This window comes from Trachymyrmex septentrionalis, unplaced genomic scaffold (assembly GCF_001594115.1).
Source record: "Trachymyrmex septentrionalis isolate Tsep2-gDNA-1 unplaced genomic scaffold, Tsep1.0 scaffold44, whole genome shotgun sequence".
Lineage (NCBI taxonomy): Eukaryota > Metazoa > Arthropoda > Insecta > Hymenoptera > Formicidae > Trachymyrmex > Trachymyrmex septentrionalis.
The window spans coordinates 3,096,776-3,097,130 of NW_017305611.1; the positions used below are offsets into that span (position 1 = coordinate 3,096,776).

At 60.0% G+C, this 355-nt stretch overlaps 1 protein-coding gene across 16 annotated transcripts in view; it reads right to left on the reverse strand.

Moving 5' to 3' along the window:
- LOC108751406 (calcium/calmodulin-dependent protein kinase type II alpha chain) overlaps positions 1–340 on the reverse strand; it is a 106,085-nt gene extending 105,745 nt beyond the window's left edge. For 10 of the 16 annotated variants that reach the window (XM_018491581.1, XM_018491571.1, XM_018491580.1 and 7 more), the window contains exon 1: positions 91–338. In XM_018491581.1, coding sequence (XP_018347083.1) covers positions 91–155 — 65 coding nt within the window. In that variant the 5' untranslated portion in view covers positions 156–338. Of the gene's footprint in view, positions 1–90 lie in introns of all 16 variants that reach the window. The other 6 variants (XM_018491585.1, XM_018491579.1, XM_018491583.1 and 3 more) reach the window with 3 other exon arrangements.
- Between the last annotated feature and the right edge of the window lie 15 nt (positions 341–355).

Sequence of the window (355 nt, forward strand, 5' to 3'; positions counted from 1 at the left end):
CGGAGTAAGCGGATTTCGCACGCACGCTCGCTCGTCCGTTCGTTCACGCGGCGTGCGCCGCGAATGTTAAGTAAAAATTATGCTACTCACTTGCCGAGTTCCTCCTTCAGGTCGTAGTTGTCACTGAATCGCGTGCAAGCCGTTGGCACAGACATACCGAGGCTGCTCGCGATTAATTCAACCGCACTACCAGACTCGGAAACACGAGCGCGAGAGAGCCACTACCGGCCGCCACTGTACTGCACACACGCGCTAGGGGAAACTTCGCAGGTCAAATTCGATCAATAGAGGGGAACCGCCGCGGCGCTGCTCCAACACCGGGACGGCGACGGCGACGGCGACGGCGACGGCGACG